Genomic DNA, 12,238 nt, shown 5'->3' on the forward strand with positions numbered 1-12,238 from the left:
CATCCCTGGGCACCAGCCACTCCGGGGAAGACCTGCCCAACTTGGCCCCAGGTTCTGGCCACCGAGGCTGGCTTTTCACTTATATAGAAAGATATAAAGTCCAAGATCTTATATTAAAAGCTGGGGGACACTGTTCGATGGCATAGCACTAACTAGAGTACAAGAGGCCCTGGTGCTCAAGTCCTGACCCCACAAAAAGAAATGCCAATATAAACTTATCACAGTAACATCACAGATACTATCTGGAACAAATTTCCAGTTTTTTAAAAAGCTTATTATTGAAAACTTAGATATTTTAGTACTACTATGTCATCCGTCCGTCCCTCCCTCCCCCCAACCCCTCCCTCCCTCCCTCCCTCCCTCTCTCTCTTTCTCTCTCTCTCTCTCTCACACACACACACACACACACACACACACAAAGTGAGTGGGGGTAGACTGTAGACTGACTGACCTTGTATCACAAAGAAAATCAACAAGGACAAAAAGATTACTTAACAGAAGTAGAAAATAGAAGAGGTAAAGGAATGTGTGTAAATGGGAAAGCAGAACAGAAAGGGGGAAAAGGAAAAAAACAGGAGGAAAACAATGAGAACAGAATATAGTGACACCAATGTGTAAGAAAGCCAAAGCATGATAAATATAGTTACTATCTAGTGCATTCCAAAACAAGTAATAGTAAAAGTTTCAAGTGTCCACAGCATAAAGAAATTGTTAGAACTATTTAAGGTATAGTTTAACTACCTTGATATAATCACTCCATGTTATATATCCATGAATCATAACCTTATAAATATGTGTAACTCTAAACATCTGATTCATGTAAGAAAAAAATCCTCAAAATGTCCCTGGAGGTCAATACAAAATTAAACTCAAGAACTGAAATTTTTTAATGAAAGATGGTCTATATTTGGACACTGGCTTTGGTCACAGGTGAACTTGGATTTTGCACCTTTTATATAAATTTTACTTCTAAAAGAAAACTAAAATATTTAAGAATACTTATAAATGAGAATGCTGATCCACTTAAAAATAAATTATAAAAGTCTGTAACATTTTTAAATGAATAAAAAAATTTTAAACAAGACATAAGATTCAATTTTAAAACAAGAGAAGGAAGGTGAACCTAAGAAGAGTTGAGGGACGAAGCTAAAAAACGATAAAAAAAAATCCTACGAAATTCTCAGATAATATAAATATTTATTAAAAAGAAAAACATTAAGAAATGGAGATGTTGCCCAGGCAGTGGTAGTACACACCTTTAATCCCAGCACTCAAGAGGCAGGCAGATCTCTGAGTTCGAGGCCAGCCTGGTCTACAGAAGAAGTTCCAGGACAGCCAGGGAAACATGGTGAGACCCTGTCTCAGAAAATGAACAGGTAAACAAAAAAAGTACCTGAAGTACTTCAAAGACTGATTCCCAATTTCCAAGCCCAGAATGGTAGCACGCTTCTATGATCCTAATACATATGGAAACTGATGGGTTCAGAGCCAAGCCTAATGTGAGCTACATATACCACCAAACCTAATCTCAAACAAACACACACAAACAAAAAGCTCTCCTGATTCTGGAATTAATGAATGGGTTAGTGATTTCCACTGTATCTATAATGATAATATTTACTCTCTTCTATTGTTCATTGCAAAAACTGAGATTTTTACAATGCAATGCAGTACAAAAGCACTGTCAAGGCAATAATCCCAGTACCTGGGAGACTAAGGCAGGAGAGTCTTAAGGTTAAAGCCAGCCAGGGCTATATAGTGAGAGTGTCAAAACAAAATCATAAAATTGTTAAATATAATAAAATCTGTGTTTCATCAACTGTAATTCTTCATTCTGTAATTCAACCAAATATCCTAACACATTCATCCACTTAATATATATTTCACGAATCCCTTGTCCTGCCAGATACCATCACACCAGTGACTAGAAATAGAAAGATAAAGAATTCATTCTTTGTACTGGAGCACTCCACAATATAGCAACAAGAACTAACCCTCCAACTTAACTGGTATTATACTCATGTATAGAAAGTAAAACAAAACACATCAGCAAATAACTAACTCAGAAATATAAAACTTCATGGGGTGATGACTCTGAGGCTTTTCATAAAAAACATGCATGACAAATACAAAGATTAGGGTAATTTTTTTCTTTTTCTTTTTTTTTTTTTCTTAAGAAATCAAGAAAACATTTGTATCTCCAGAAAATAAGTCTTATTTCCCAAGGATGGCAATGTTAATTAACTAAAGAGGAGATCAAGTATGCAAGTCATTTTAAATGCACTCATATGACAAATATAACCACTTCTGTGAAACTGTAGTAGTGATTTTACGTGGGCTTTATTTTTTGTTTTGATTTTTAGGAGACAATCTTGCTATGCAGTGCAGGCTAAACTCAAATTCACTATGTATCCCAGTCAGCCTTAAATTTGAGATCCTTTTGCCTCTTCCTAAGTGCTAAGTACACTATCACATCTGGCAGGTAATTTTTTTTTAGTTAGTATTGACAATCACACAATCAGACTTGGATTTTGGTCTGTGGCTTGGTAGTTACTGAAACGCCAGTGGAAAAATCACATCAATGGCACATGATGCCAAAACAGAATACAACTCAAATGTAATTCTTTTCCCAAGCCTCCACTGGAAAAGCATAGGGGCTGGCTGAATGACTTAGGATTCCACTTGGTTTGTGGTACTATATACCCCTCTTCTAGTAATGTGCATATGTACACACTCCTCTCCAATCAATGCAATCAGCTCCTCAGAGCCCCACCCACAGGGGCCTACATGAAGATATCTCTCTGAACAAGGGGACAAGTTTTTACTCGAACAATTAAACTCAGAAAGTTTGTATTCAAAAGTATTCTCTGTGCATTCTAGTCTGAAGATCGGAGGACGGATCCAGCCAGGGCTGGTTTGGTGTACATGAACAGTAAAACAAAACTGCATCTGTTTAGGAATTATACTCTAAATCCACTTTATTCCTCTGTATATGACTAAAATTAGATGCACATGGGAAGGAATATGCACAATGGAAAAATTATTGTATGACCTAATCTATCAATCAAAATAAAGAACCATTCAAACTACAACCTTAGCAATCAGCCCATCCTTCCTTTAGACCTCCTGAAGAGAGAACCCAGGCAGCAACTTGAGGCCTTGAATATTTTCACTCAGGTGGCTGGCTGCTCCCTTGAAGTATATGCTAAATATTTCTACCGCTTTGCCTTAAATAAAATTTCCTTGCTACTTTTGCAAATCAGTGTGGGTTTTAATTTCAATTCTCTGAATAAATGGTCAAGAATCTGGAAACACAAAACGCCAACACTGACCACAGGTAACATCAGTATTCCAACTTCCTCTTTAAATGTATTTGCAAGTTACATGGCATCTTCAACAAAAAGGCAGCTGAAACACGAAACCTGGACTCAGGGAATCAATGATCTGTTTCCTTCCTCCTTTACAAAATAAAACACTATAAAATGGAAGAAGTATGCTGCCAGAGGAGTAAAGCCAACAACATTTTTAGCACAATCCTAGAGTTAGCTGCTATGAATTAGATCTAAGCATATAAAACAATTTAAATCATCAGTCAAAAGTATTAAAACACCTTTCCCACCAGATGATTCATCTTTGTTATTTAAAACTTTTGAAATTGCACGAAGAGATTAATTTTAAAAACACATTTAAAAACGCGTAGAGCTGGAGAGGTGGCTCAGCAGTTAAGAGCCTTCCTGTTCTTCCTGTCCCAGAACCCAGCTTGGACAACTCACAACTTATAAATCCCAGGTCCAGAAGATCCACCACCCTCTTGTGGCCTCTGTAGGACCCACATACACACACACAACTTATAATCACACACATACACATAAAAATAAATCTTAACAAGAACCTCACAATTTATCAAGTTGAATTTTAACTGAAAAACTACTTTAGTTAGATCAGCACTGCAAGGAACTAATTCATTAAATATTTGAATATTTGCACAACTTTATAAAGTCTGTCAATTACGATTACTTGAAATATTCCAGCAATATATTCAGTTTCCACTAAACTGACAATACTCTTGAGTTATTTTAATTTTATAGTTCAGCTAAGAAATTCTGGATTATTTAAAACCTTATTTATATAATTTACCTTTAAGATTTTGGACAAATTTCCACTTTTTTTCTATACAATAAACCTAGTTTCCAACATTCTAAATTGTTATTGCTCTTAAAATGCAAGTCTTGTTAGAAGTAATCATTTTTGGTACTGTGGAAAGGCAAATGCTGACATTTTTTCCTACTCCTTCCTGCCAAGCATTCACAAATTCTACCACTTGTTTTCATTCCTCCTCACTTATTTATTCCTCTCCAATGTATGCTAAGAATCTGAGCCAGCACACAAAGGAAAGTGGATAAAGAGAAATGACCAACAGGTAGATGAGATTGAGCAAAGCCATCACTTCTATAAGCTACAAATCAAGTCTACATTCCACAAAGTAGAAATTTTTTGTTCAAATTGCTAACTGCACAGTTCAATGGGAATACTTAGTGCCTTTTCCTCTTACACTTTTAAAAACCTAGGTTAAAGTTTCAGAGTACATTTTTCATATATCTTTTTACAAGTGAAGGAAACAGCACTAAAACTTCATTCCAGAATATTCTCATGAACTGGTAGAGGCTGAAATTGTGTTTTCAAAATTTGATTCGATCAATGACACAAATTTAACAATAAACATGACAGCAAAAATTTTGTCTAAATACCAAATATCATTATTTTACTCTTCTTAGCATTTAAATTATCCTTATAAACAACTTCTCAGAAGCTACTAGGGGCTAGGCATGTAGCTTAATTGTGGAACATGACTTAGCATGTACAACATCATAGATTCCAATCCCAGAATTGGGAGGGGGAGCACTAATGATATGTATTAAATCTCCATGTCCACAATGAAGATTTATAAAATCCTTAATTCTATTCTCTAATACTGCAAAATGAAAAACTGCAGTAACTTAAATTCATGTCTTAAAAGAAAATACATTTAACTAAAGTTATAAAACACAAACTAATTCTTATCTAGTAAAACTTTCCAGTAAATTAAGTTTAATTTGCTTTAGTTAAAAATACATGGCTGTACTGGGCGATAGTAGACCACTCTTTTAATCCCAGCACTTGGAAGCAGAGACAGGTGGATTTCTGAGTTCAAGGAAAGCCTGATGGGCAAAGTGAGTTTCAGGACAGGCAAGGCCACACAAAGAAACCCTGTCTTGAGAAAGAAAAAAAAAAGAAAAGAAAAAACAAACAAACAACAAAAAATAAAGAACATGGCTGCAATAGTAAAAGATTAAACTACCTTAATATTAAAAAATTCTGAGGGGTTGGGGATTTAGCTCAGTGGTAGAGTGCTTGCCTAGCAAGCACAAGGCTCTGGGTTCGGTCCTCAGCTCAAAAAAAAAAAAAAATCTAAGCATAATATATAAAAATGATGTTCATCTTTAAATATTATAGAACCCCATTCAGTTACCTATAATCTCAAAAGTAGTCTCCTATGCCATAAACCTGCAAGTGTTATTTACCACACGTAGGCAAACTACATGGATTAATTCACATTATATTAGTCTTGTATTCAATTAGATGTCTATTTGGAAAAACCAGCAAAACCTAATAGAAGTTTAACTTCTTAAAATCTTAATCTACAAAAAACTTACCTGATTTGTCTGGCTACTTAAGTATGGCTCAAAATCATCATCATTTACAGCATCTTTTTGATGAATCGAACCATTTTGTACTGAAACTAAAAAACATACTTGTATTAGAAACGTAATCCTTATAAAATTTATAGCACAATCTAACATTTAAAAAATTTTTCAAGTCAACTCTGAAAAAAATAATCCTGAATTCCTTGCTGTTTTAAGAACCCTCTTAAGGATAACCTTTAGAAATAAATATTTAATGTGTGCCACAGAAAACTTAGAAATCCTGTGATTCATAAGTCCAAAATTATATAAGCCAGATCTATACACTCCCCCTGACCAAAATCTTAAACACCCCAATTTCAACATTGTAGTGAACAAAGAAACACAGAAATGTTGGAAAGGGCTTCCTAAAATTTTGTGTGACTTTAAAACAACTTTAAGTAATGATGCAGACAATATATTTGAGCATGTGACCTAACTTTATAAAAGTCTAATAATCTGATAAAGGTAAGAATTTTTTTCTTACCAAAACTGGGTCTTCCTATGTTACCCAGGCTAACCTTGAATTCTCAATCCTCCCACTTCAGCTTGTGAAGCAATGGGCATATAGGCATGTATACAGCATCAGGCCCAGCCTTCTAGTAACTATTTATGACCTAAAGTTCCAGTAATTACTTAAATGTCTCAAGTCAAAGTGGTTAAAATTCATGATTATGAAAAATCTAGAAAGGACTGGTCTGATGCCACATACTGGTTATCACAACACTTGAGAAACAGAAGCAAAAGGATCTCAAGGTTAAAAACCAGTGTGGACTATGGCCTTACGTTGTTTTGGTTTGGTTTTTGGCAGTACTGGGGATGCCAACCCAGGCCCCGTGTATGCTATTTACGTACTCTAGTTCAAATATGTAAGACTGATTCTCTAATACATGTGTGTGCACATACCTCGATTCTCAAAGGCTAACTGAGGGTAACAACTCACTGGTGAAGTTAACATGTACTGAGGCTTTGAATTCAAATCCAAACACCAATAAATAAGACTTTCACATGAAAGTAAAACAATTAAGACACCAAAGATGATGATGATTACTCATGAAACACATGAGAAAACAAATTAGAGGATAAATCAGAATGTCACGCTAGTTCAAAAGCTATTTCATAAACACTGTAAAAAATATATTTGTAGTCAAGAAAAAAATATATTTGGACACTGTCCCAGCAGTGACTGAGTACAACATATAAAGCCACCTCCTGGATTTCAATTTCAGGTCTACTACCAAGGAGGCTGGTGGTCTCCATTTGAGCTCACTAATCTGATGACTATTCAGGTTATTCAGTGCCTACTTCATTTCATCTTCGTATTAAATGACCATATTCAATTATCTTTATTAATACTGAATACTGCAACACCCCAAATAAAACTAAAATTTTTCTGAACCAGAAAAACAGACAAAGGTTACTGGGATAATATCTGATATGGTATCAATATTTATTATTGGAACATGAAATGAAAAAAAAAAAGCAATTTCTGAGGGATATCAATCTCTTAGAACTACTGCTCAAAACTATAATATCACAAAGTAGTGCCAACTAATGTGGGGTTAATTTTATCCAGAGCATCATCAACTCTAATTGTGCCCTAAGTGTACATCTCCTAAAATGTAATGTTAGTGAGCAGTGGCTTATAAGCAAAGATCTGTAAAATTTTCTTCATTCTTTCCATCCAGTGATGATCAGGGATGGCTCAAAAAAGTAAAGTTACTCTGAACATGAAGCCTTCAAAGCTGATCTCTATGACCCAAAGATCAAATGGATCCTGACTCCACTTATAAGATTTAACTGTATTTCATAAGGTCTTCATTAGAGCTAGACTTAAGCTAAATGTGCCCCAGAATTAAAATCTGTTTGTCACCACTAACAAGATAAATAGGAGGGTGCCACAGGATAGACACAATGCCATCTGAGGGCTGAGGTAACCACTGCAGTCCCAGTCTGCTACACCTGTGCTTCCCACTGGTTTGACTATTCCTTTCTCAACAGCGGCGATGCACCATCTTTTACTTCTTGAAGAACAAAAATAAATAAATAAAAGTTTACTTCTGGACTACTAAACTGGTATGCATATCAGCCAGTATCTAAAACAATCATTTCTATCTCTTGCATCCATTAGTTCTTGGTTATCTAATCCATACTGCTATATAATCAAAAAAGTATGAACTAAAAGGCTCCTAATAAGATATTAGCTGTTTCTTTAATTTCAGAAGCGTATTTTTCTTAAAATAACTGTTTTTTTGTTGACCATTGTTTAAGGGCAATCTAATGTCTTGGAGACTGAAAGTCACTGAACAGTTAATGAAATCTAAGCCACTTCTATATTGTGTAAAAGTTCTTCAGGGGAAAAAAGAACAGATGACTTACATGATTCTTCGCCTGTTTCCTCTGCCCTATGAAGCAAAGTCAAATCAAGATAGAACATGGGCCTTAGAAGCCAGGTGATTCTCTGCTCTGGTCCTGACTACATCAAGTTAGGAAAGTCAACAGATGTGTGCATCATGTTTTCCCACCTACAAAAACAGCGACAATACCATATACCCTCTATCTCCTTACAGGAATGTTGTGAGGATTAATAATATGAAGCCAAATAATGATAGTATGGTGCTTTGAAATCATTTCTTGGGGGGACAGAGAGAAGGGATACAACATAATATTGCCAAAATATACTACTTTTCTGAAGCATTCAAACAACCAACTTCAACCTAATTCTTTTAAACTGCAGTTGTATAAAATGGTGTACATGTCCCTCCTACAGAAGGAAAGAGGAGGAGGAGAAAGAAAACCGATTTCCACGTGTTGCTTACTTATATAAGGGACAAAAGAAAGGAAGGAGGAAGGCCCAAGAGGACATCCGACACACAAATGAAGACACAGCAAGCAAAGTTCTTATTAATAAAGAAAATTATGGGCCAACAAATAAATAATTATCCTTAAATTTTAACTATCCTTTGGTGCTATCTTGCCAAGTATAACAAGCAATTCTGACATTTTATATAGGAAAAAAATTTAGTTAAAAAAAGGAAAATAAAAATGTAAAAATAAGTAAACCAAAAAATTAGGGATTATATTTCAGAAGCTTTTTTGTCTTCCCAAACAGACTGAACAGAACTCCTTTTCATTCCTTTACTACAATAAGCCTGGATATACTTGAAAACTCTGCAGAAAAACAGACACTAAGGCCAGGTGTTAGGCCAACAACATCAGCTAAAGGTAACTCAGAAAAGAAACACAGCATCTCAAAAATCATACTACGTCAACTAGTTTCAAAATTTTAACTGATACCAACTTCTTAGAACATAAAGTTCTTAAGCTCTGAATTCAAAATTACTAACCATATCTTTACAGTTGTAAAGCAGGAAGAAGTTGTACTTTCTGCTTGATAATAGTATACAGACTTACTATAAGACAATTTCACTAATTAAAACTAAGTCAGCTAAGGCAGAAGCTTTTCTCAAACATACAAAAGCTCCTACCGCCACTTGCTAGTCGCCCTGACTTGGCCTGTAAAGTATTTATAAGCTTACTATGGTTTCTATCATTTTAAATCAACTTACATGATTTTAAATATACCGATACTTTTGGACCAGTAGCTTTTCTTCTCCTCAAAAGAGGATAAAAAATAATTCAACAAATAGCAACTAGAGCAATAAGCTATTATAATTATAATAATCCTAATAATAATAGTCACTGGCTTTTTTTGTTTATAGAAGAGAAATTTAACAAAAAGGTACAATATGCTCAGCAAACTTAGTAAATCAGTAGCTATATGTGGTATTAGAACCCAGGACTTTAAGAAATCCCAGTCTCATCCTAGGATAAAATTATAAACTGAACAAAAAGAGTAAAAGAAAAACTGGGAGAATAAAGAACTATCCCAAAACCACAATTTGTATGTGTATCTAAATATTAAATCAGAAGTGATACTAATAATTAAAAATTCTCATATAAAAAATTTAGTCACCAGGTAATGCAGTCTGTGGCTCGCTTCTATCTGTAAGGTGATTTATAAATAAGTGATGTATAACAACAAAGAAGTCATTTGGCAAAATGAAGTGATTCTTGAGTAAACCTAACTTTGATAATATAGGACAAGCTTACAATACCCAATCTAGATGGTCTATATTTCTATATTAAAAAAAAAAAAAAAAAACTTCACGGAAGTCACTTACCTTAAAACAGGTAACACAAAGCACCTAGCACTTCAAATAGCCTTGCAAAGTGCCATTCCCCATAGTTCTGGGATAAAATAGTTTACACTAGGCAATAATGACCATAGATTTCACAGATGGTCAGATAAGCCAAAAAAGAAAAAGAAATTCCTTTTAAATTTGCAAATGTTTAATAACTAATTTTAAATTAACCTCTAATTCTGAAGTTTATAATTATAACTGAAATTCTATGAATTAAAAATTCCAAAATATTTATATGCTGAAAGAAAACATCATTAATTAAAATAACGCAGTAAGTTTGTTACCTACACACTACAATGCATCTGGTATATACAAATTCTTATATAAAATGTAGCACAACATGAACGAAATTATTTTGCGAAGAACACAATTATTTTCTAATTAACCAGCATTGCAACATAAAAACTCAAGGAAAAAAATTAAAATCATCAATAGAAACACAAAACTTACACCTAAAGGGCCATTATAGATCTTATTTTCTAAGTAGTACTTGATTACTGGGGGGTAAAAACAGGAAGTGTAATTGTATTTAGTGTCATTTCCGGCACTACAAAACGTTATAAATACATAGTTCATTGTAATGGTCTTTAATTGGCACCATCCCAAGAAAGGAGTTATTGTTCTACACTAATATCACATGATTTATGTCATAATGTTTCAATCAGCTGACTACTTAGTTCCACAGGCATAAATACAAGCTACATTTATGTTTTAAATGCCTTACTTTTAGTGGTAGTTTTTAAATAGTAAATCATATAATACTAGCAATAACTGCACAAATAGTTTCCTTCTCGGGCTTTTGTAAGATACCAGATTGAGACACACCTTGCAATCAGGGCTATACAGTAAGACTACATACTTGCTGTTAGGAGTTCTGTACTGTTGCTGCCTCTTTGCAAGCAACTTCTATGGAATCAGTGATTAACCGTATGATTTTCATTAATGGGACATAGAACGCCATGAGAATTTCAAGTTTAAATGTAAACCAGACATTTCAAACAGAATGTTCACTTTAAAAACGTACTTAACTATACACAAATGCAGAAAATTGTGTGACCTAAGTTATGTAACGAAGATAAAACAGAAAACTAAAGAAACACCATTACGTTAATTGAAATACAACCAAAACAGCTGTTTATTCTCGCAGTACCTCGGTTTCTACAAACGTAGCTTCAAACCCAGAAACTACCTAAATGTTGGCTCTCTCAGCTGCGATGGATGTTTTCCTAACCTTTAATATTTAAGAAGAAGAGCAAAACCAAGAAAGAAACCTCTCGCCGTTTAAAAATAACATCTAGGCAACCTCTAAGGAAAAAAAACAAAAAAAAAACAAAAAAACAAACTCACCTTTATTTCCTTGCCCTTTAGGTCTCTGGAGCAAGACGAAAGATGTGGTGAAGGGAGGGGTGGGGGGAGGAGAGGAAAGAAAAGTGTGTTAATCAGAGACATTCTCGCGGACAAGTTATTCCGAACAATCCGCGTAGGAGTGAACCCCACCAGCTCCTCCGCAGCCGGTCGGCCTCCCGCCGCCCCTCCGCATCGCCTCCAGCGCCCGCCTGCTCGGGGCCCCGCCGCGGCCGCCGGGACATCCGGCCCTCGCTCGGAGCGGTCCCGGGCCCCGGCCCTGCGCAGGCTCAGCCGCCCAGCGCGCACGCCGGACCCGGGCGGCAGCCCCGACCCCCGGGCAGCCGCGGCGCCGTTACAGGGCCGGCCAGCGGCGGCCTGAGGAGCCGCGCCGGGCGCGAGGGTGGAGCTCTGCGGCTCAGGCCTTCGCCGAGCCCGGGCCCTGCTCCCTCACCTGATCCACGCTAGTGGCTGACATTCTTCACCGCAACCCGAGAGGAGGAGCCGCCGCCGCTGCCGCTGCCGCTGCCGCCGCCGCCGCCGCCGCCGCCGCCGCCTGGGCCTCTCCGCGAGCACTCACCGCAGTCGGCTGCCGCCCTCGCGAAGCTCTGCTGCCGCCGCCGCCGCCGCCGCCGCCGCCGATCGCGGGGACTCCGGAAAGCGGGCTCGCGCTCGGGAATCGCGGAAGGGGGCCCGAGCTCGCCGCCTGCACGCTGCTCGTCCCCGCTCGCCCTCCGCTCCTCGGGCCCACAATGGCGGACAAGCTCCCGAGCCCCACTTCCGCTCCGGGCCGCCCTGACCTTCCGCTATCCAGTCTGACGTCCACGCACACCTCGCAGTTCCTCCCCCACTCCCGCCACAGACCCTGGCTCCGCCCTCGCCTCGTCACGTCATCTGAGCGGGTGGGGGGGGGGGGGAAATAGGAGGGCGGGGGGGAAACCAGCGGAACGCGGGACGCATGCGTGGGAC

At 37.4% G+C, this 12,238-nt stretch overlaps 1 protein-coding gene across 3 annotated transcripts in view; it reads right to left on the minus strand.

The window, feature by feature from the left end:
• Positions 1–11,833, minus strand: part of Ythdf3 (YTH N6-methyladenosine RNA binding protein F3) — a 35,258-nt gene extending 23,425 nt beyond the window's left edge. For 2 of the 3 annotated variants that reach the window (XM_059254046.1, XM_059254047.1), the window contains exons 1-4: positions 11,724–11,804; positions 11,273–11,297; positions 8,100–8,245; positions 5,694–5,779 (exon numbers count right to left, since the gene is read on the minus strand). In XM_059254046.1, coding sequence (XP_059110029.1) covers positions 5,694–5,779; positions 8,100–8,157 — 144 coding nt within the window. In that variant the 5' untranslated portion in view covers positions 8,158–8,245; positions 11,273–11,297; positions 11,724–11,804. Of the gene's footprint in view, positions 1–5,693; positions 5,780–8,099; positions 8,246–11,272; positions 11,298–11,723 lie in introns of all 3 variants that reach the window. The other variant, XM_059254048.1, reaches the window with a different exon arrangement.
• Positions 11,834–12,238: the final 405 nt, after the last annotated feature.

The sequence above is a fragment of the Peromyscus eremicus genome, chromosome 2 (genome assembly GCF_949786415.1).
Source record: "Peromyscus eremicus chromosome 2, PerEre_H2_v1, whole genome shotgun sequence".
NCBI lineage: Eukaryota > Metazoa > Chordata > Mammalia > Rodentia > Cricetidae > Peromyscus > Peromyscus eremicus.